We start from the raw sequence: 19968 nt of genomic DNA, 5'->3' as shown, positions 1-19968 counted from the left end.
TCAACTAATTAAATTATGTCATTGTCATCACAACAAAGTTGAGACCTTTGTGAAAGTTATAATTTGGATTGGTTTGGATAATTAAAATTTCTCGAATACAATCCAATTCAAGCCACGACAAAATTTTGGGTCATAGAAGATATTGAGCCCATGCTTGGCTCAAGCCCAACAAGCAATTGGGTCGAGCTCATTTTGAAGTCCCATGAGAAAGAGGTCTTACCCCTTTTGTTTTGAAGTGGGGAAGAGTTGAAGAGGAAGTATGTTGAAGTTGTGGAGATTTGAAGACTAAAGCTAGCTAAGTTCTCAAAAGCTTAAAATTATGATCAATCTTGATCAGATTATCCGCTTTTGAAAAATTGAAAACTTGGAAGATTAAATCTTTTTTGAATTCCAGAAGACTAAAGCACTCAAATTCTAAAGATTAAAACTTTGAAGCTCTCAAATTTAAAAGACTGAGGCTCTAAATTAAAACTTTAAGATCTAAAGTTCATATAATCAAAACTTTGAAAAATATAACTCTCCTGAAGTTGTAAGATTGATCTAAGGTAGATCAACGCAAATTAGAAGTCGATCCAAGAAGATCATCAAGCCCAAAGGTTGATCATTCAAGAAAGATCGATAAGCTCAAATGTTGATTCTCCAAGAGATCAGGAAGTCCTCTACAAAAGATCAACAAGCCAAAAGTCGATCTAAGAATATCATCAAGTCCAAAAGTCAATTATCCAAGAAAATCAACAAGTTTAAAAATTAACAAGTAAGGAAATCATCAAATAGTCATGTATTAGAGATTGTACGTTGAAATCGATATAAATGCAAAAATCAAATTCCACGAATTAAATTTGTTTTTAAAAAAAAAAAAAAAAACTCGTTCAAATGAGTGAACAAACGATTATAAATTGATATTGTTGAAAAGGGTGGGAAAATAACATTAGGTAATTAAGCGTAAAAATTCCAAAAAAAAAAAAAGAGAACACCCCAACGCCATTCAATTGTAACAGAAGAAGAAGCCAATTTCTTAGAGTACACACCTAAGTGCTATACAATATTAATTATCCCTATTTCTTAATTGTTCAAAACAAAAGAAAACATGAAACCATTCTTAGCCATAAAATAACAAAAACACACCCACACATATAGAAGAGCCCTTCCCTTTTGCACCATATGTTTTCATTTTAATTTTACGTATACAATTTGTTTTCTTCTTGTTTTTGGGATTTCCAAATTCTCAATTAAGCATATTTAGGTATATAGGAAGAGGATAGATTGTATTTTCTTTAACCATTTTGACTTTCATTTGTTGGTTGGCCATGAATAATGACTTCGTCGAACAAATAATTAAATGTTATTAGTTACACCTAGGCTACACGCATTTTCATACATTCTTTTCGATCACAAAGAATAAAACATAAAAAAAAATGTCATGTACAGCTTGTGAATGAACACTTTGGTGAATTTTATAAAAAATAGGATGCACCATCCAAGTATTTTTCACATATTCCTTGATCATATAAAACATCCGAAATGTATACTTTTTCATATTTTTATATGTATAGTTTTGAAAATAATATAAATATTATTATAGAGACTAGTTACGAAACACGTGCAATATTGCACATGAATAATCTTGTAGTTCTACTTCATACATACATACATACATACATACATATTATATTTTAATGTTATTATAAGTGTAATTATGTAAAAGGGTGCATTGTTGTAGGGTATGAATTACTACTTTCATTCAACTAAATCTTTCTTTTTTAAAATTTTTGGATCTCGTGAAATTATTTTTTTAAGTAGGTAAATGCAAGTATTTATTTCCTTTTTCAGCTTTAACATGACATCTCACATATACATTATGCACTCTACTAACTCAAATCTTGTCCACCACGATCAAATGCATATCCAAAATGCCATTTATTCTATTTTGTCTCTTAACATCAATAACACTTAAAAAATCATAATAGATATCTACGCTCCAAAAAGTCACAACTACTTAATAAAAGGATGATATGAAAATTTATAAAAAATGTAACAACAACGACAAGTAACGTAAAAAGTATAAGAAGAGAAAGAACATATAAATATTCTTCCCACCCATTTTAATATAGTAGAATATATAAACATTATTATTCACAATTTCAACCAAAATTATAAAGTTTATTTTATGAAAATACATTACTTGAACTTTTAGCTTCACATAAAAGTCTCCAGTGCTATATGATCAAAAAACAAAATTAAGGGTATTAGTAATAATTGAATTAATATCTCAAAAATAAAAAATTCTAAGCCATAAACTCATACTTATTTATTAATAACTAAAAATAGATTAAAATATGGAAAACTTACGTACATATAAACAAAGGGTAACTATAATAGGTAGCAATTTTTAAAATAATTATTAAGTATGTAGCAATATTTAAAAAAAAATTGCAAATATAGTAAAATCTATCGGTGATAGACTTCTATCGTTGATAGACTCTTATGGTTTATCAGTGATAGACCAACATTTGCTACATGGTCTATCAGTGATAGACTCTTACTATCATCGATAGATTTTGACAGATTTTGCTATATTTGCAATTTTTTTAAAATGTTGCTATATATTTAATTATTTTGAATATAATTACTACATTTGCAACTATTTCTATAACAAAACACTAAACTATTTACGACCCAACTTATAAGGTTAGCTATTTTTTAAATATTTCAAGTTTGCTATTCCATCTCTCTTCTTTTCCTCACGATGAAATCATCTTTTGTGCTGCGATTTCTTTCATCGTCTTTCTTCTTTTTCTCTTCTTTTTTCTACGATTTCTTTTCATCATCTTTCTTATTTTTCAATTGTTTTTTACGTCGTTAAATCTTTCCAATGTCTTTCTTCTTTCTCATTGCGATTTCTTTCCATCTTTTTTTTCTTTTCTGATTTTGCGATTTCTTTCGTTTTTTTTTTTATTCATTTTTACGTCATTTAATATTTTCATCGTCTTTCTTCATTTCTGATTCTTTTTTACATCATTTAATCTTTCCATCGTTTTTCTTCTTTTTTTTTTTCTTTTTTTCGTTGTGCTTTCTTTCCATCATCTCTCTTCTTTTCCTCTCTCCTTTTTACCTCGTTTAAATTTGAATAACCAAATCTAAACGACCGTGTACAAAAAACATAACAAAATCTAAAAAATCGTGAATAAAAAATCTTTAAAAAATTATTTAAAACGATTGTGTAAAAAAAATAAATCATCGGTAGACAAATCTAAACGATCGTGTAGCAAAAGAATTTAAAAAAAAATTGTTTAGTCAAATATAAACAGCCGTGTACCAAGTTTTGAAAAAAAATCGTTCAGATTTGGGTCCCCAAATCTAAACGATCGTATAACCAAATTTAAATATAACAAAATTGAACGATCGTGTAACAAAATTAAACAATAGAATTGAAAAAATAAATTGTAGTCATATCTACACGATCATATAAAAAAAAAAACGATCGTGTAGCAAAAGAATTTAAAAAAATCGTTTAGTCAAATCTAAACGATCGTATACCAAGTTTTGAAAAAAAAAATCATTTAGATTTTTGTTCGCAAATATAAACGATCGTGTAACCAAATTAAACGATCGTTTAAAAAATTAAATGATAAAATTGAAAAACAAATAAATTGTACTCATATCTAAATGATCGTGTACCAAACAATAGTCAAATCTAAACGATCGCAAATATATTACGAGCGCGTTGTTGACAGAACATTTTTGATATTTGATACGGTAGGTTTGTGGGTTTTTTTCTGTTTTCGAAATTGGTAAATACTTAACAGTTTTTTTTTTTTTTAAAAGACCCCTTAAAATATGATTGTGATCAACTATACTTTGATTGGTATTTAATTTTAATTAATGCATTAATAAAATAATCTTATTCTTAGTCGATTGATTTAAAAAAAACTAACAAACACATTCTTATCTACAATTCATATCAACCAACCAAGAGTAAATAGCTAAAAGTAAGATTTGAATTTTCTTTTTCCTTTTATTATTGAATCGCTTTACAACTAAAAACTGGATTGAGACCAAAAAACCAAGGCATTGATAATACTTAGGACTTTCAATAAATGAGATCCAAATTTGAGTAATGTGTTTTTTTCCAACACAAAAACCAATCCTTTCACATTCAAAATTTGTGGCCATCACATAAACGTAACTTCCAGCCCCTCCCATATTCCCAAAACCATAGCTAAAAAAAGTTGGTGCATCATTTATAACCACTTCAATTCATTATCTAAACCTAAATTTAACTTCTTCTTCTTTTTTTTTTTTTTCTAATGTTCGAGTTAGCTTACCAACTTAAATTTAAAGGCTAATAAGAGAAATAATCATTCATAAATTCTCATATTTGTAAAATAAATTTTCGTTTTAAATTAAAGTAGCAAATGATTAAATAATTAATTAATGATCATTTTTTTTTTTGTTTTTGAAGTCCACATTCCTCTGCTCTTGGGTCAGTGTGATGCATTAAGGTTAAATGAATTCTTTGGTTTCAAAAAACATATATATAACAAACACAATGCTTTAAATATATGTGTTAAAGATTAATTGTACAACACCATGGATAACCGATGAACTTGTTAGCTATTCTGTTAAGTCCAGATGTTAAATAGACATAGACGTATGTCAAAATTAAACGTGTGAACTCATAAACTAAAGAAATTCGAAATGATTTATGAGTTAGGATAAGTGGGAAGAAAGAATATATTAGATAATGTGTGTGTGTTTGTGTGTTTGTGTCGCATTGGTATTAATGCATATTATTGATTTATTTAAATATGGGGTAGGAATAAGTCGGTTTGTTATAAGGTGGTGGATTGGCACGTGGGAAACAATGAATCCACCGCTCACCTTCCTTCTTCTATTCCTTCCCAATCAACGGTCTTATTTTTCCTTAAATATAGCCGTTGGGAATTTGTCGTTCTTTTCAAATATTTAAATCATCCTCCTCTCTCCTCTCCCTTCCAAACTAAACCCTATACCCCCTTCCAATTCTCTCATCATTTTTTCATTTTTACTCTTTTTCTTTTTTTTCTTTTACCAAAATTTAAGTTCAGTAATTCTAATTTTCTTATTATTTTTTCTATTTTCTACTAAAATATTATTAATTAAGTCAGTTTTAAATTATGTTTTTTTTTTTTTTTTCAAATTCTTCATCTCATTTATACTCAAAATTAAACAAGTAAAGCTATGTTTAAAAACCCTTAATTGTGTAAATCTATGTGGAAATTTGACACCTAAAAGAATGTGATGATGAGCTGAAATGGCTTAAATATTTCTACTTTATATTAGCGCTTTGAAATGTTGATAAGAAGTTGATGGTAATATTTCCATTTTAAAAAACCCTTCAAAATATGAATAACAAAGGTTATCACTACGTCTTCTTATATTATTTAACTCAAAAATCAACTTAAATGCCACAAATCTAATTTATTCAGTAGCATTATCTTTTTTGTCTTTTTTATTTTCGCCCAAAACAAAAAGCTTTACAAAATTAAACTTTACAATATCTTTTGTAAAAATTAATGATAACAAAGTTCATGTACTATAAGATTGCAAAAAGTAGCAAATTTAAAAACTGATATCCCTTCGTTAGCCGTCTGTCTCATAACACTAATTATTTATTATATTTGACATATTTGAAACTGGCAAGAAAGATGTGTCATAGCCTATCTTTTATTAAATGTTTTTGTAATATGATACAATTTTCCTTTTGTTTATGGTGTACATAAAACTAAGTAAACATTAAAATAATAACGTATTGGTAATATAAATATAATAATAAATAAAAATATGTTAAACATATTTATAAAAAAAAAAAAACAAATTACTAATTCAAAATATTTAGCAACATGGATAATTTTGTAAAACTATAATCTTCATTCATTTTTATATAATAAAGTAAAATAAAAGAGTTGTGTAGAATAAAAGAAGTATTTAATAAAAGTTCAAAAAATAATAAAAGAAGTATTTGATAATTAAGAAATGTGAAATTTTGGTATTCAGCCAAACACAACACAACAAAATTTAAAAAAAAATAAAAGAAAAATAAATAAAAGAAAAATAAGAAAATGAAAAAACTGTGGGGGAGGCAGAGTATATATAAAATGGGTGTTTGCATAAAACCCCTTCTTAATTCAACCATTTCTCTCTGTTCCGCTCCCACCGCCAAGAATCTCACCTCAGACCAGCCCAATCCCTAAGGTAAGGTTCTAATCAACCTCACTGCAGCAAAAATCCCCATGCCGATTCTCTCCTCCAACTACCATTGGATCCTCTCTCTAAAGATCCTTTTTATCTCTACCGGAGTTCTATCCATGGCCCTCTTCCTCAAGCTCTCTGTTCCAGTGGTCGCCGATTTCGTACTCTCTGAAATCCCCTCCATCTGGACCTCCTTCCTCTCCTGGTTAACTCCTCCTTATCTTTATTTGCTTATTAATTGCATAATCATCAGTATTGTTGCCTCTTCTAAGCTCCAGTCCAAGCTGGAGAATGATCCGATTCCGGAGACGCCGGCTCCTCCTCCGGTCTCCAAGATCCCGTCTGACTATGCTGTGTGTGGTGGTAGCGACATTTTGAATGGATACAGTAGTTACAACGCGAATCAGAACGTCGTGACGAAGGTTTCGGATCTTGAAATCGATGATTCGAACGAGTTGTACGGACAGATTGAAGAATCTAGGGTTTTTGAGATGGAGAAGAAAGGGGAGAATGATTCTGTGATTGCGATGAAAGGTAGTGATGAAAGTAGTGTATTGAGCCCGATCACCAACACTCTGCCGAGGAACGATTCAATCGGAGTTCTGTTCTCAAACAAGAAGGAGAAACCGCCGGTTTCTTCAAGATTCGGCCAACGGAAATTCGTGAAAGCCAGTCCTGAAGGTTCGATCTCTCTCTATTTCTCTCTCATTCTGTCTATTTATAATTCAATAATATGGTTTCTGCTATAGGTAGTCAGTAAAATGAGAGAGCTAGTTTCGCCATTAGAGATCTGAAATTTAATCAGTGTATCGCGCTGTTGAAGATCGCCGGAGTCGATCCATACACAAAAAGGCAAAATGAAATGGAATTTTTAAAATTTAATCTTAAATTTTGATGTAAGAATTTGGTCCTAATGAAATTATGAAATTTAGGGAAACTTCATTTTATTGTGATTTATTCTGATATGGAGTTTTGGGTAAAAATGAATTTGAAAAAGTTAATCAGAAATAGAGAGCCGTTCGGTGAGATAGAGAAAGAGAACCGAATGGTAAGGTAAATGGATAATGGCAAAAGGCGTAAATATAATGAAGTTTCATGGGGGATTTTGTTAACGCAGGAAAGCCGTTGGGAGTTTCAAAACCGAAGCGGCAGGACACGCTGGAGAACACGTGGCGGAAGATAACGGAAGGGAGGTCCATGCCGTTAACCAGGCACTTAAGAAAATCCGACACGTGGGAGTCGCACGGGCGAAGGAGCCCCACTATGGTGGTGGAGCCTGCGACGCCCCCGCCGTCGAAGGTGATGAAGAAGTCGGAGACGTTCAAGGAAGGAAGGGGAGGTGGTTCGCCGAGTCCGTCCCCGGGGGGGTCGGGGAGGCTGAAGAGAGAACCGTCGCTGACTCAGGACGAGTTGAACCGCCGAGTAGAGGCGTTCATCAAGAAGTTTAACGATGAGATGAGGTTGCAAAGACAAGAATCGCTGAAGCAGTACCAGGAGATGATGGGCCGTGGTGGAGCCCAAAGCTTTTGAATCATGAAGAGCTTTTTGGGCCCTCAAAAAGTACTCTTTTTCTAGGGCTTTCTTAACGCAATAGCAGTGATAACAGAAGAAAAGGATAAAGGAATATAGGCATCTTTTTAATTTGTTTGTGTGGGAAAGGGGAGAATTATTATTATAATAAATAGATAGATTAGTTAGGGAATTAAGGATTTGAGTTTTCGTTTTTCTTTTTTTTTTCTTTTTTTTTTTTTTTTTTTTTAAAAAAATAGTATTTTAGATTTCAGTAGTAGTGTTGGGTACACATTTGAACTTGGTGTTCGTTTTAGGTGATGTTTATATTGAAATTTAATTTGTTCTTTTATTCTCTTTTTTTACATGTCTTGTAAAAAAAAACCTCGGATTCTTCAGTGTTCCTTTTCTTTTAAGGATGATGAGCCTCGTTTGTTAAGTGAATGTCCAAATTGACAAAAGGAACACAAATCAACTTCAACCATCAAGAATCCAATTTGAATTGTTTTAGGAAGGTTTTGGTTTTTTAGCTTTTAAAAGTACTATGGGAATATTACAAATGAAATCTTTCAACAGCGCTCTTATTAAAATACTCCAAAGTGTATTTTAGTACTGAAGGTATAGAAAAGAGTTTTTTTTTTTTTTTTTTTATTTAAAAAAAATGATTTTTTTCTCTACTCAATTCAAAGCTCACACGTTCATAAATACATTTCAAGAATTAATCATAGAAGTTGTTAGAAAATGTATGAATCAAACAAGAAAAACAAAGAGCCTTTTCCAATAACAAAAGCATAGGAAAAGAATCTTACTTTTCTTTTTCCTTTTTCTTTTTTTTTTTTTTTTTTTTTTTTTTTTTTTGTCTTTTTACTTTTATACCTTTTTTAACCATCTCAAAATCCATCTACTCACAGGAAAAACAAGAACTTCATGGATAATCATTTGACTTGTGCACGTTTCCTCACAATCTTCTTACAATAAATTTCATAAATTCTAAAAAAAAACATATAAAATTCATAGCCAAAACAAATCCAAATCATAGAGAACTCGTAAAGTCGGTAATAATAGATTTATCTTTGAAACTTGAGATTGGGATATTTATGACGGTGGATCTTTATCCACATAAAATTAAAGATAGTGAGGCCAAAAGAAACACAGGAAAATATGGACCATTGAATGAGAGAGCAACATAATCTTATCATTTTATATAAGGACTTTGAATATATATTTCTTTACATAATTTATAAATCAATCTTACATTGCCATTGTGACCGGAAACAATCTGTCCAAGAATGTATATACACCTCCACTCAATAGTAATGCGCCACTGCATATGCATCAAACAACAAACAAAACCCACTTCAAAACATTCTATTTCATCTACTAAAACATATCAATTCATAAACTTAATCCATACTTTAATGTGAAATCTTGTTGCATATTTTATGATATGATGAAAATGGTGATTTTCTATGGAATTAACAGTTAGATTAAGTTCTACCATTTGATGAATTTTGTTTATATTGAAGAAAAAAAATTCAATATTGCATTTATTTGATTTTATTGTATGTTTAGAAGATTACCAAGCTCTTAGTCTCTGAATAGCAAATTGTTTATTAACCTTAGCATCTTATTCCAATTTGAAGACTTCTTTCTTTTTTTATCCTAAATTGAGTTGAGAACAAGTATACAATAACTTCGATCCTAGTAGTTTGAGGTTGTTATTTAGCCAAAATTAGTTATTGTATAGTACCAAGAGAATTATCGAGCTTCTTGCAGCTCATTCAGAGGGAATAATAGCCATCAGAATAGCGGTTATCAAAAAGACGTCTCTTTATAGGTTTTTAGTTGCTTCATATTACTTTTGAATTCAAACATTATTATTGCATCTAATGTGTAATTAGTTTGCTAGATTTATTTAGTTCTTATACATCGTTTTTTCCAACAAACCTGACTTTTTCTTGGATGCGTTTCCATTGCAACCCCTATATTAGGGGAATCTTTTTAAAGTGGGTTTAGAATAACTTTAGAGAAGAGGTGCATCTCTTTTATACGCACTTTCAGAATATAAAATTGATTGTGTTTTGAAGTTAAACATCTTCCATCTTTTTCCTGTGTTCAAAACCAAACTTTTGAAAAAAAATTTTATGGTTGTGAGTGTTCGAGCTAGCTTATCTGTACCTCGATTAATTTCATGGAATAACCTATCTGATTCTACAACATTTGAATGTTAAGAAAACTCGTACGAAATTAATTCCAAGGTAAATGGGCGTTATGGACTGAACCCATGACTTATTAGTTGGTTATTGAGACTATATTCACCGCTAAGTTAACTCATTATGATTCCAAACTTTTGAAATTGAACCTTTAATCTATAATCTTAATTAAGTAAAGATGAGTTTAAAAGGAATTACCTTATAGGATTAATCCATGATGAGAACTTGCGGAAAGACAGAAGACTCTGCAGGCATACAAGAGTCATTTAGATAATAAAAACCGAGATTACAGCAATCTCCAATGAATTAGAGCATCAAAAATAACAAAAGGGAAAACTTCTAAAAAGTCACATGATAAACTTATAGTACATTGCAGACAAAATATCTATCTGCAGGTAATTTCTCCTTCCTATTATAACCATATTACCTGCAACGCTCCAGCAAATGAGGCAGCAAGAAGTAACGGCACGACATAACCGGTTGTGTATGTCAAAAGGAGGCTACCCCCAATGACGGGATCCTGTTATAAAAGAGAGTAGTCATTAACAGGGAACACTAAGGAAAAGGATTGCAACATCCTTCTTCCACAATTAGGTTGGTTACCAACCCTTACTGATTCACTAAAAAGGTTTCAAAGCTCCAAGGCAAAGTTTAAGAGAGAACGTGATCAAAGTTACAACCGGTCAATATCATATACATGCCATTTTTTAGTTTCAAGGATTCTTTAAGAATCATATATAACTCAATCTATTAAAACAAAGTCGAATCAGTGTAAGAAACACTACAGGGCACCTTGGATGTAGCTACATATCCAAGTAAAGTAGCCAGCACAGGAGTACTACAAGGCGATGCAGCCAAAGCAAATGTTAGCCCGGCTAGATATGCTTGCACGCCTAATACATCAGATTTAAAATCTTGTTAGGGGATCCGGGAAGGTAATTAAACAGTAGCCAAAAGAAATGGAGAGGCCAATTACTTGATGGAAAGTTGGCAGCAGCAGAACGGGGATCGAAATTGTTGAAGAATGAGGGTAATTGCAACTCAATTATCTGCAATTCGTGACAAATTAGGAATCAATCCATCAGAAGACTATTCCAAAACAACATTTCGAAAAATGCAGTCCCAGTACTTGGGTATCAGGTTCTGCAACCCACTAACAAATACAAATAAGCAAAACACTTGTAAGGAGACAAATTTAATTATTCTTTCCACAAAAGAGACGATTGTGGATAAGGTAATGATATACCAAAAGTACCCTTTGAATATCTAATCATATTTTGATGAGTACCTCCAGTAGGTTTAGGCCCATAATAACCGCTAAGCCTGAAGCAGCCAATGGTAATCCTTGGCCAATCTGTCCATATGCCTTTCCAGCAAAAGAAGCTCCTATACCTAATAGCGCTAGGGTGGTAGCAAGTCCTAAAGAGAAAGCAACAGAGTTTCCAACAACCTGAAAATATGAAGAGATATTCCAATTAACTTCCTTTCTCAAAGCAAGACCATCAGCTCAGTTTTTAACCATTTCTATGAAACCATCTCACATATATGAATATTCACCCCAACCATCAGAGTAATAAGGACTCTATCTGGACACCAAATACAGAAAATATGTGAAAAACACTAAAGATTACTACATTGCAATATCAATTAAGAAATTACAATATCAATAGCCTTTTCAGAGGGTTCTCTCTCCTACAACATATACACCGAGTCCTGACTTATCAAAATGATCTCCCCTCATAACCAAAGCACCAAAAGCTAATTACCACTGTGCCCTTAGAATTATTGTAATACTATTCCCTTACTCAACCGCTCACATCGATGCATATATTTCAATAGAAATGTGATAGGTACTGATATAAGGAAGTCTTATTCAAATGATTGCTCCAAGGGAAATCAGAACATCCAGCCTCTCACGGAAGCAAGGATTCCCTCTTCTCTCTCAAGAAGATGACTCAATCGAAAATCAAAAGTGTTTCCAATGCCTTCCCTTCCTACACAAATACTCTCTCTTTCCTCCTCTAACTAACTGCGGGGACCACTCTATTACTATTGGATGTTGAAGCCACCACTGCCCATTACATAAGCCACGCCCTCTTTACCCCCCTCCTTTGGTATAGCAATATAATCGGTGGCCAAACAAAATGCTCTCAAGTTCAAATTAACTAGAAGACATAATAACAATGATGATAAATCTGAACAGGCAAAGACATGAAGACTCTGACATCGTAGAACCATTGAATAGTTTCTTTCTAATCCTGGTTTATTATTGTTATTTTTCTATTACCAGGGTGCCCCCACTCTTTACAATAGACTCACGGCCTGCCCCACTTATCTCATTAACGTTTTATCAACCCCAAACCCAACTCACAGATGACAACCAGGGTTATAAACTATTAAGGCCCCTTGGTTTTCTGTGTTTAAAATCTTCGCTTGTTTTCTATAAATTTTTCCAATTATGGTTATCTTTTGTTAAATAAACACTTGAATTCTTAGTCAAATTCTAATAACGAAAACCATCTTTTTTTTCTAATTTTCAAAATGTGGCTTGTCTTCTGTAAATGTTTGTAGAAAGTTGATAATAGAATATAGGAACATATGGGTGGAAATAGTGTTTATAAGCTTATATTTAAAAAGCAAAAAACCAAAACCAAAATTAAATGGTTATCAAATGGGGCCTAAGCTTTCAGCCTAGAGGGTTGAGCCTAGGATCTTGGATGTATCATTAAACATCTAGCCCTCAATTGATTTGGAGATTTCTATAATTTGATACCACAATCACAAGAGCAAAGAGAAGAAAATTGGAACTCGTGTAGAAAGTAATTTACCTCTGCTTTGCTCTTCCCTGATCCAAAAGCTCCTACAAAGTTCCATTGGATCACAACATCAGCATATGACAGGAAAATAACATACCAAGATCCCAAGAATATATGTCTGAGATGCTTACCAATGTAACCAAGGGTCAAAGGCAAAACACTCAGCGTGCAAGGGGAAAGGCTTGTTACGAACCCTGCCCCAAAAATTACTGCCAAACTGTAGAAAGGAATAAGTGGTCAAGGGCAGAGAAATAGAAAAAAAGCCATTTACCATCAAATTCAAATCCTTAAAAGACATGAAATGTAAAGGGCAGAAAAACAAGACTGAACCTTGTAAAACTAAGAGCAGATAACTGATCTTGAACTGCAACATTGGCCTGTTGTCCAGCCGAATACAAGATGCCTCCAAACCAATCTCCCATGCCACCATCAGCCAGAGTATAAACAGAAGCAGCTCCTTCCTGACTTGAAGGAAAATAATTCTAGTTCCTGATATAATGTACAGTTATACACCAAGCATAATATATACGTAGACTAATTTAGTTACCATGATATCCAATTGATAGAGACCAACATCTTAACCAAGCAAACAAAGATGGAAAGTGATGTGAAAGAGCAGTCCTATTACCAAGTTTTGTTTTCTATTGAAGTCATAATGAGTTAACCATTCTTACCTCACCCCAAAAAGTAGCGAAATAACTAAATAAATGAAAAATAAAAAATTTGGTCGTCATAAAAGCATAAACAATTGAAACTCACTTACAAATACAGAAACATCTGACGACTATATGTCCAAAGGAAAATAGAAATACATATACATTTCATCAAGAATTTGAAAGGAATTGGTGAAAAGTAATACAGAAAAATCTTTAAAAGTAATTAAATAAATGGATTTTAGGGAATTGAAGTCTCAAAAGAATATAGATTCATGTGGCTTTAGAAAACACAATACGCGACTAACTCTTACCCACATATGCTTTAAAGTTTCAGCTTTTGCGGCGTCTACTGCAAGGAAACTTGTCGCTGGAATATTGAGAACGAAATAAAATTAAGAAAATCCATGCTAAACCACCACAGCACTGAAGCAGGTAAAGTACAGGCCATTTTACTTGGAGCGAAAACCAGTATTTAAAAGGAAAATAAGAGGTTGCCTATGATACTATACACCTGATTGCTTACAGCTACTTATGTAATTACAAATCATAGTTAAATAATGAAAAAACAATTAATTGAAAAAGAACATAAATAAATTATTATAACAAGATTGAAGTAGAACCATCTTCCACCCCAGGAAGAGAGCTGAAGCCCTAAGAAGCTTAACTCTGGATACGAGACATGCCACAAACACCGTGATGCATAATCTTCTAAAAATTTGGGACATGACACGACAAGGACACAATTATGAAAACACAATTTAAAAAATACATATATGTATGTGTCATTTTTATAAGAAAACTTTAAAATAAATGGGTTGATGCATATATATGGTTAAAAGTTAGTTTTATGTATTTCACATAAACATAATAAACATAATTACAGAATTTAATTAACAGTGATTCTACTGCTAATAAAAATCTACTATTATCATCATATACATGCATCTTTTTAGTCTACTCGACAAGGATTCCAGGAATGTGTTACACATTTATTGCATTAAAACAAGTGATTAAAACAAGTCAAATTAAAATGTTCGTGCGAAAGCCTTACCAGAAATGGCATTTACAAAAGCCATAGCTTGAAAATAATTGCGGCTGTTTCTATTCTCCACCAGCTCAATATCTTCACATTGATCATCAGCTGCGGATTGTCTCCCAAGAAATTTGATGGGCATGACATATTTACCTAAAGAAACCAGTGACCCTGTATTAGAGAGTTGAATACATCATGATGAAAACAACCCCTACAGTTCATCAAACCATACGTTCCCTAAAGTTTCTCCTTGTGAATACCCAAAATTTGTCTACATCTTCAAATGGTGTTTCAGTGACTTGTTTAAAACTATAAATATTCGCAACTCCCATAGTTGTAGAGCGAAATGAAAGGTAATACCTGGTGTGTTAGGGTGTGGTAAACGTTTAGAGGTTGAAATTTTGATGGAATTGATGATGAAACCACCAGAATTGCTCATAAGGATACTCATCTGGAAAATTAGGAAAAAGGTGTGGAATTGGGAGCAGAGTTAATTGAGAAGTGAGAGAGTGGTGGGATGTTGAATGAGATATTTTTCTGGTTGTTAGTGTGTCAATCCCAGATTTCTTCCTTCTTCTGCCCACAAACACAAAGAAGGAGAAAAATGAGGAAACTCAAAACCAACTAATTATGATAATAATATTATCTTTCTAAGTTTTAAATTAACATCAAAGCCGTCTTAGCTCAGTGGTAGAGCGCGTGGCTTTTAACCACGTGGTCGTGGGTTCGATCCCCACAGACGGCGTTGTTTTAATCGGTTAATAGTAACTTTGAAACATGATGTTAAAAACAACGTTGTTTTAAAAGATATTATGATTTTCAAAAGTTTCAACAACAGCTTTATTTGAAGCTTTCAAAGCTTAATTTTAAACCTATTAATGCTTCTACACGTGTGTATAGGCAAGATACTTTATAACTGCCTCAATTTAAAGTTTGAACTTAGTTTAAAATTGATACAACTTTCATAATTGGTCCAAATTTATATTTGTCCAAAAAAATAAAGTTAAAAATTGTTGTTTTGGTATAATCAAACTTATTTTGAAGTTTATCTTTTAAGTTGGGAAATAAGTAATTTGGAAACAATTTACATAGATACTTCTTGAAGTCGCACAGCAATTGTTTTTTCTTTTCTTTTCTTTCTTTTTTTTTTTTTTTTTTTTTTTGGTCAACCAAAGACAGATCCAAAACCTTAAAGCTAACAACATAAAGTCCCTCAAAATCTTACTTAATTCTCAATCAACATCTTTACTTAAAAACTCAGCATAACCAATGAATTGGAAAATATAAAAAAGTTCAACTAAGAAAATGTCATATTCGATCACGACAAGAGCCTTATTAACCGATGAAAATAAATAAACTTACTTTGAGTTGAAAAGATGATCAACAAAGCCAAAGAAAAAAATTTCAATAAGAGAGTGAAAATAGAGAAGGGTTAGAACTATGTATATACATAACACGTTGAATGAAGAGTTGATGTTGTAAGAGGAACTAAGAATCAAGTAAAACAATCTATGAAAAATAAAAAAGAACAAATTCTAAATGATGGAGATCATCAACAAGTCATACAAGAAGGTTCCAATTGTGATGTTAAGTTTGAGAGAGAATGTAAAGTAGACATGGAAAGCGAGAGAAACATGAGGTATATGTTGTGAATGAGATTATAACAAATTCTCCAACTAAAAGTGTAAACAGTCTGGAGATTGATAACAAACAGAAACACACAAAATTTGATAAGAAATAATAATATCATCTTTAACCATAAGAACTAAATCTTAAAGTTTAAGATTTGCAAAATGAGACTCCTAACTTTTTCTTTTAGGATTATTGGAAATGGTAAGTTGAATTACACTTGTTTTTGCAAAATAAGACGTTTTTGAGTTCCACTAATTTTAAGGATAATTGAGGTGACCCAGAAACAGATCATCCCCAAGGCTACCTATAATATTCCTTTTTTATTATTTTTAATTTTGTTTTTGATAAATTTTTTTAATAAATTAATGTCTGGTATAGATATATATTCATCCAAGGCAATCGAATTGGCAAATATAGCATTCATATCCACCGTAATTCTAAATTACTAATTGTTAGTGGCAAGTGATCATAGACATAAAAATAGACAATCCACTCTCTAAAATAAATAAATGCCAGATTAGATTGATACAATTAAAAACTAAATGGTGAGTGGGGAAAGTATAATAAAAACTTACGAGGAGAACAAAAATAAATAAATTTTACAATTTTCACGGAAAATTTTCTATAAAGTGATTCTATCATTCATACAATGTTTTTGCAGATTGTATTCTGGTAGTTTTGCTTTGATTTTTTAAAATTTTCTCCATTGATTGCTCGCTCTTAGAAATGGCCTTTGCGATGGCTTTTGTTTTCCTAACATTCTTTGATCGCTTCATTGGCCTTCCCTTCTTCAACTTTCTGTCACAACAACGAGTAATGATCAGGGAAACTGGCAGCCTTAATTTTCAACACAAACCAAATTGAGAAAACCAGCTGAATTTAAACACCAATCCAATCCACTAATACTCAAAATGGAGACTAGGTGCTTGTTTGGATCGACTTTCTAAGTGTTTAAAAAGAGTTTATAAACACTTAGAAAGTCAAACCAAATGCATCGTAAAATATATACAAAGATAATCAAACCCAAAGAAGCATTTAAGGCTGGTAGGACCCGGATATATTGAGATATAATATGTGATAAAACTTCAAGATAAGCCAAGTCATTTAAGGTACTTCAAAGTTGAACCCTCCCCTCTTAAATCACTCCCAAACTCTAAATCAGTCTCCAAAATATTGTCTATCTTCTTCTTTCACTTTCCCTCTATTTATTAACAAGAAGTATAACAAACACTCTAGCTAATTACTAATGTGCCCTTGATACTCTAGTACTGTTCCTATAACAGGTAGAGGTGAATAAAATCTTGGAAAACGTGGGTGGGTTTCAATCACAATCCTTAAGGCATTAAAAGTTGAACAACGTAGAGCATACCACTTCAAATATATGTGTGCCTTCAATATAATTGAAACCAATAGATCATTGTACATTCTACTAATGCAGGAATGATAAATTATCAAGGGCTACGGTGGTAGAAAAGCTCTGACACTCATTCAATTATTGATTTTGCCGCCTTTACTGATAAGTTCAAGTGGCTAGAAACGAATCAGAGGGGTGCATGCATCAGATGCTTCGTACATTTGTGGGAAATTAAATTGATGGGAATGTTATTATGGACATTAGGGGATATATTAGTAACTACCATTTGGTTAAGGAAGTTGTTAAGACTAGAGTATATGGTTATAAATGGAGGGAGTGGAAAAGGAGGAAATAGGCATTTGCTAAGTGAATTAGGATTAGACAGGAATCTAAAGAAGGAGGGTGCGAGGGTCCAAGTAGAAGTACCTCAAACGACTTAGTTTATCTTTGAAGTTATTTTTTTTTTTTTTTTTTTTTTTTTTTTTTTTTGATATCTGTTAGTTTAGTTTATCTTCTAAGTTCTTTAGCTATTATATATTTAAAAGCAAGGAATTCTCCTCAAGTGCCTATAAAGATTATCATGGCGTCATTCTGAAAATATAAAGACATGAAAACGGTCTACACTCTCAGGTAAGAAACAAACACGTTTGATTAGAACAAAGGTATAAAAATAAAGCATAGAAGGTTTTTAACCATGTAGCATATAAAGTTATAAGTGACCCACTAAATAAAATATTAAGATCGATAGTAATGTGGCTAAATATGAATAGTTAGTAGCATGAAAATACAAGTTTTCTGGGAGTTAATTCACCAAATTCTGTGGTAAGATCATCAATAGATGCTCAATATGCTCTAGTCAGAGAACTTAGAAGTTACGTCCATTATAATATCGGCCCAAGTTTCTTGAGCCTCATCCGGTCCAAAATGAAAAAAAAAATTGGGATTAAGAATTCGTCATGAGAAACAGCTACTCAAGTCTCTCGACACACAAAAATTCAACAGAGCCAATGATAAAAATTCATATGAATTGAAAAAAAAAAAAGAACAGAATGCAGTATGAATTGGCGTGAAACCATGTCCCAAAAAAAAAAACCAAAATTCGCAGATAGAAGCTTACAAATCGAGAGCGCCAGAAGCTGGTTTATGAACTGTAGACGCAGACACGTCCATCGCTATAGATTCAAGCGGAAAATAAGTTAGTTAAACTTCAAAACTACTCAAAGAAAACAAGTATTAAACAAAGAAGAGTCCTAGTAATATCTGAAAGAGCAACAACGAACAAGGAACGTCAAGTACAAACATCCTTCCATCTGATACTATTCTGTACAATTCCCTTTGAAATAACTAAACTGTACCTTGAGGGAGCTCGTGAACGGAATTTTCCGTTACGTCCATAGAAACAGCCCCACCTCGCTTCTTCTTATTCCTGTTCTTCGCCATCGCTGAGAGATAAGAGCTGCGGAGATTGACAACGAAAACCCTAAAGACGAAAAAAGCAAGAAGCTTGAGGTTCCTAGTGTAGTCGAATGATGATCGACGTGAATTCTGTATTTGGGCTGCGTTGTTGGCCCATGAAAGCTATATGGGCCTTTAGTTATATTGGATAGTGGTCGGCATAGGAGGTCGCCCAAACCAACACCAAATCGAATATGGTCGGTCGGTCTATATTTAAGCCTTTGATTTTTATTAAAAAATGTTGGTTTGATTTTTTCTCAAAAGGACATTGAATCTTATGAATGATTCAATAGCTGATATTGTTTCATAATATTAAATATTTTGAATTTTTTTTAGTACAAACATTTTATATTTAAATATATGAAATTTGAATGTATCTATCGGTTGTTTGGAACCAGGATTATGGAAGATTATAATAATAGATTTAGCTGTAGTAAAGATTATTCAAAAATCCTCACTTAGCTACAATAAATATTATTTTTAAACTCCTCAATTGCTATACTATTTGCTATAATTTTTACTTAACATTCATCAATTTTTTATTTTTTGCTACAATATTTACTATTTTCTTCCCAAACTAAAATAATCTACATCACAAATACATACTATTTATAATTAAAACTAAAATAATCTACACTCCAAACACAAACAATTGCAACTCAACTATAATAACGTATGACAAGAATAACTCACTCTTTACCCCAAACACCTCCGAGTTAAATATATATTTCAGTTATCAAATTCCTTATTTATAAACAAAAAATTTATGTAAGATAACCAATGAAGTTTAGTTTAGTTTAGTTTAGTTATTTTCTTTTCAAATAAGAGGAATTAACAGACGAATTTCATTCCCAAAATATGTGTCAAATAATTACCAAATTTACACACGAAGTACTAGTCCTAGTGGCAAGCACGTTAATTTCTCAAACCAAATAATTTTCTAACCGATGTAATTGAAGGGTGGGTTGAAGTTGTTTAGAATTGCATGAAACAAAAGAGAATTGTAAAATTCGATGAATAAAAGATCCTAGATTGCGTTGAAACAAAACTCCCTATTTTGATTTGTACG

At 32.0% G+C, this 19968-nt stretch overlaps 3 protein-coding genes and 1 non-coding gene across 7 annotated transcripts; 2 read left to right on the top strand and 2 right to left on the bottom strand.

Annotated features, from left to right (window-relative positions):
* Positions 1-6164: 6164 nt before the first annotated feature.
* LOC103493359 (uncharacterized) lies at positions 6165-8179 on the top strand. The gene is made up of 2 exons (XM_008454067.3): positions 6165-6912; positions 7349-8179. The coding sequence occupies exons 1-2, from the start codon at positions 6273-6275 to the stop codon at positions 7759-7761; spliced, it is 1053 nt and encodes a 350-aa protein (XP_008452289.1). The 5' UTR covers positions 6165-6272; the 3' UTR covers positions 7762-8179.
* A 735-nt stretch (positions 8180-8914) lies between these two features.
* On the bottom strand, positions 8915-15048 carry LOC103493358 (cytochrome c-type biogenesis ccda-like chloroplastic protein). Of its 4 annotated transcripts, none has more exons than XM_051086770.1 (12): positions 14819-15048; positions 14477-14629; positions 13737-13792; positions 13100-13251; positions 12901-12986; positions 12782-12813; positions 11242-11403; positions 10930-11002; positions 10746-10846; positions 10381-10473; positions 10152-10198; positions 8915-9064 (listed from the first exon to the last, which is right to left on the bottom strand). In XM_051086770.1, the coding sequence occupies exons 1-12, from the start codon at positions 14907-14909 to the stop codon at positions 8992-8994; spliced, it is 1119 nt and encodes a 372-aa protein (XP_050942727.1). In that variant the 5' UTR covers positions 14910-15048; the 3' UTR covers positions 8915-8991. The 4 variants fall into 4 exon arrangements, with proteins under 4 accessions (XP_050942727.1, XP_050942729.1, XP_008452288.1 ...); XM_051086772.1 differs by having other exon boundaries at positions 13100-13230; positions 14819-15046; XM_008454066.3 differs by having other exon boundaries at positions 13100-13230; positions 14477-14611; positions 14819-15046.
* Positions 15049-15131: 83 nt separating this feature from the next.
* On the top strand, positions 15132-15203 carry TRNAK-UUU (transfer RNA lysine (anticodon UUU)). The gene has a single exon. It is a non-coding gene; the product is annotated as a tRNA-Lys (tRNA).
* A 1384-nt stretch (positions 15204-16587) lies between these two features.
* On the bottom strand, positions 16588-18967 carry LOC103493362 (uncharacterized). The gene is made up of 3 exons (XM_008454069.3): positions 18800-18967; positions 18562-18616; positions 16588-16888 (listed from the first exon to the last, which is right to left on the bottom strand). Exons 1-3 carry the CDS (start codon positions 18882-18884, stop codon positions 16729-16731), a joined length of 300 nt encoding a protein of 99 aa, XP_008452291.1. The 5' UTR covers positions 18885-18967; the 3' UTR covers positions 16588-16728.
* Positions 18968-19968: the final 1001 nt, after the last annotated feature.

Source organism: Cucumis melo, chromosome 6 (assembly GCF_025177605.1).
Source record: "Cucumis melo cultivar AY chromosome 6, USDA_Cmelo_AY_1.0, whole genome shotgun sequence".
Taxonomy (NCBI): domain Eukaryota; kingdom Viridiplantae; phylum Streptophyta; class Magnoliopsida; order Cucurbitales; family Cucurbitaceae; genus Cucumis; species Cucumis melo.
This window is presented reverse-complemented; position numbering and strand designations above follow the sequence as displayed.

What these genes read in the sequence shown, in the direction of transcription:
- LOC103493362 (XM_008454069.3), bottom strand. Translation starts at nt 18,884, where the DNA reads ATGGCGAAGAACAGGAATAAGAAGAAGCGAGGTGGGGCTGTTTCTATG. An exon ending in CGTTCACGAGCTCCCTCAAG is followed by an intron (nt 18,617 to 18,799) that starts GTACAGTTTAGT and finishes TTGAATCTATAG; the next exon opens with CGATGGACGTGTCTGCGTCT. An exon ending in GCTTCTGGCGCTCTCGATTT is followed by an intron (nt 16,889 to 18,561) that starts GTAAGCTTCTAT and finishes TTGTTGTGACAG; the next exon opens with AAAGTTGAAGAAGGGAAGGC.
- LOC103493359 (XM_008454067.3), top strand. Translation starts at nt 6,273, where the DNA reads ATGCCGATTCTCTCCTCCAACTACCATTGGATCCTCTCTCTAAAGATC. An exon ending in CGTGAAAGCCAGTCCTGAAG is followed by an intron (nt 6,913 to 7,348) that starts GTTCGATCTCTC and finishes TTGTTAACGCAG; the next exon opens with GAAAGCCGTTGGGAGTTTCA.
- LOC103493358 (XM_051086770.1), bottom strand. Translation starts at nt 14,909, where the DNA reads ATGAGTATCCTTATGAGCAATTCTGGTGGTTTCATCATCAATTCCATC. An exon ending in TGGGCCTAAACCTACTGGAG is followed by an intron (nt 11,003 to 11,241) that starts GTACTCATCAAA and finishes CACGAATTGCAG; the next exon opens with ATAATTGAGTTGCAATTACC. An exon ending in GATATGTAGCTACATCCAAG is followed by an intron (nt 10,474 to 10,745) that starts GTGCCCTGTAGT and finishes CTTTTATAACAG; the next exon opens with GATCCCGTCATTGGGGGTAG.